This window comes from Centruroides sculpturatus, unplaced genomic scaffold (genome assembly GCF_000671375.1).
Source record: "Centruroides sculpturatus isolate CEXI.00-Female unplaced genomic scaffold, Cexi_2.0 scaffold523, whole genome shotgun sequence".
Lineage (NCBI taxonomy): Eukaryota > Metazoa > Arthropoda > Arachnida > Scorpiones > Buthidae > Centruroides > Centruroides sculpturatus.
The window spans coordinates 444,800-447,344 of record NW_019384774.1 but is presented as its reverse complement, the minus strand read 5'-3'; the positions used below and the strand labels follow the sequence as shown (position 1 = coordinate 447,344).

At 28.4% G+C, this 2,545-nt stretch overlaps 1 protein-coding gene across 1 annotated transcript; it reads left to right on the top strand.

Annotated features, from left to right (window-relative positions):
• Positions 1-1,699, top strand: LOC111629062. Its single transcript, XM_023372930.1, has 3 exons — positions 1-222; positions 630-790; positions 867-1,699. The coding sequence occupies exons 1-3, from the start codon at positions 139-141 to the stop codon at positions 1,000-1,002; spliced, it is 381 nt and encodes a 126-aa protein (XP_023228698.1). The 5' UTR covers positions 1-138; the 3' UTR covers positions 1,003-1,699.
• The last annotated feature ends 846 nt before the right edge of the window (positions 1,700-2,545 follow it).

Sequence of the window (2,545 nt, the reverse complement as noted above, 5' to 3'; positions counted from 1 at the left end):
ATAATGATCTGAGAAAAAATAAAATTATATTTTTGCATAATTTTACCTCGTAGGCGTATAAAATCATCGTATGCTTCTCTCTTTTGAGAATAAAGTACGAATTTCGTCAAACCACGTAATTTTTAAACTATTTACACAATGGAGTTTGAAGATCATTTTATTCGATTATTATTCGAATTTTCATTTTTTTACATATTTAATTCGGGGTCTCGACTTGACAATGTAAGTATTGAAATGTGCCATAACATTTTAAGTAATGTAAACTAAATTTTAAGCTAATATATTAATGTAGTCAAAAGGAAAGAAAAAAATAAAAGAGCGAAGGAAATAATTTGTGGTTGGTTTTAGTTACACAACTTCTATATGGTATAAGTATTGTTACTGTGTCATATGTTAGTAGTCGTTTTATTTTTTCTATATTTGCGATTTCTATGATTATCTTATTATTGTCTTGTGTTACTCGCAACGTGTGCTTTGAAGTTACAGAAACTTTTCAGTTTGCCACCCCTTTATTTCCAGAGAAAAACTATACGGATGATGAACACTGCACAGACATTAAAAGCATGTTTTTTCAATATGAAATATATATTCAACTAAGGAAAACTAATTTCATTAAAATCTTTTTCCAGTATGCTGTCACCACTATTTTATCTGTGATCAACATTATATTGTTCATCAAAAGTGAATATCTCTTCACTGAATTCGATAGTATTTTAATGGTACAAGTTTTCTTGCTGTTCTCGGTGACTATTTCATTACTGTGGATTACCGAAATATTGAGACGGATAAAGTAAGTTGTTTTTTTGTTTATTGTATTTGATTGATGATTTTGATTTATTATTTGAATTAACTTTTTTTTATTTTAGGGATATACTTTTTAATTCTAAGAAGTCTGGTCATTGTCATCGTTTATTTAATATAGTTCTGATCATTTTTCAAGTTTCTATCTTTCACGTTACATTATACCAGACTTTTAAAGGTTTTTCCAAACTTTCCAAATGAAGAATGCAACCGGAAAATTGATTGTTAGACGGGAACGTACAGTTGTAACCCTCTTTTAGAAAGAAAGAATGTTGTCACAATTTACGATTCGAAATAGTTGTGGAGAATTTTTAGACGAATTCTTCTTAAAATGAATGTTTGAAATTTGACAAACGTTTTTGTTGTAGCGCGTTTTATCATTCTTGTAAGTACAGTACATAGCTCCAATGTAGCATAGGAGCTTTTTATAAATGTATCTAATGAAATTTTAAGACAAATGTTTTATAGCACTTATTTTAAAATTATTTGGTGGCTTATGTGTCTGTATTCATTGTAAGTATAATAGTTTCTCACAGAACGTTTGTACTGTCAAATTATCTCGACACTAAATAAAACTGGCATATTACACATCTCATGCAGTGTATATGAAATTTAAGATCGATTATAAAAAGTTCTAACGAAACGAAACTGTTCATTAACCACTATATACTATAGTATATAATAATACTACCGTTCACTTTTAGAATTTATTTCAAATTTTCTAATTAGGGTAAATTCTCTGGCTTCACATATGTGAGTGGAGAGTCTGCACCTGGAATGTATGACCCATTTACATCATACATTCAAAAAATACTCTTGATACATTAATTAATAATAAATAAATTCTAACATTTACTAATTTCTTTTGTATATGTAAATGCAGTTTAACACATTTGAGTTCATTTTGATACGTGCTTCTTGTCCTTTATTACTTATACACTCACTGGCCAATGAATTAAAAACCCCTTGCATATTTATTAAAAGTAATTTTGCAGCTTATGTGCAAAACACTTGAGTCGTATGTGTCACAATGTGTTCAGAAGCTCCTATTTAAGAATGCTGCTGCTAAATATAGTCATTAAGTTTATTAAAATTGGAAAGGCGAAGGACTTGACAGTTTCAAAAAGGGCTAATTATAAGTACCCGTTTCCCTGGAAACATGATTTTAAGAACTGTACAGCTGACTGGTTTTTCCAAAGACGAGTTATCCCTAGTGTTTAAAATAAATGAATTAGCCCATTTTTTATCATGTTATTCTCCATGTTATTTTATATAGCCTTTGAAAAATTTTGTTATTATATATCTATTTATTTTTATTTATCTAGATTTAGTTTACACTGAAAAAATTAAACAAATAATTTAGAACTGCATATTTGAGATGTTTTATTAATGTGAAATTATATATTACTATTTTGAATTTAAGTAGATTTGAAATATTATAACTAAATTAAACACCAGAACACTTGCTGAGATTACTGCAATTTAATATTCAAACTCTTTCAGCCTATTTTTATAAGCCATCCTCAGGAAATTATAGTTCCACAAACGAATACAAAACTTTGACATTTAGTATTGTTATAGAAAAGATTTAATACTAGGCCGGAGAAAGTGGCGAGATCAATAGTACAGTGCTTACATTTGGAAATGAAAAGGATATAAACAGATTGTGACTTATTACTTTTTTAAAAGTGATAATGGATTATACGTCTGAAATCAGTGGGAGCATCAGAAATGATTTTCCATG

Excerpts from the sequence above, each read along its gene's own strand:
- LOC111629062 (XM_023372930.1), top strand. The coding sequence starts at position 139 with ATGGAGTTTGAAGATCATTTTATTCGATTATTATTCGAATTTTCATTT. Across the intron at positions 223-629 it reads CGGGGTCTCGACTTGACAAT|TATGCTGTCACCACTATTTT; the intron begins GTAAGTATTGAA and ends ATCTTTTTCCAG. Across the intron at positions 791-866 it reads GAAATATTGAGACGGATAAA|GGATATACTTTTTAATTCTA; the intron begins GTAAGTTGTTTT and ends TTTTTATTTTAG.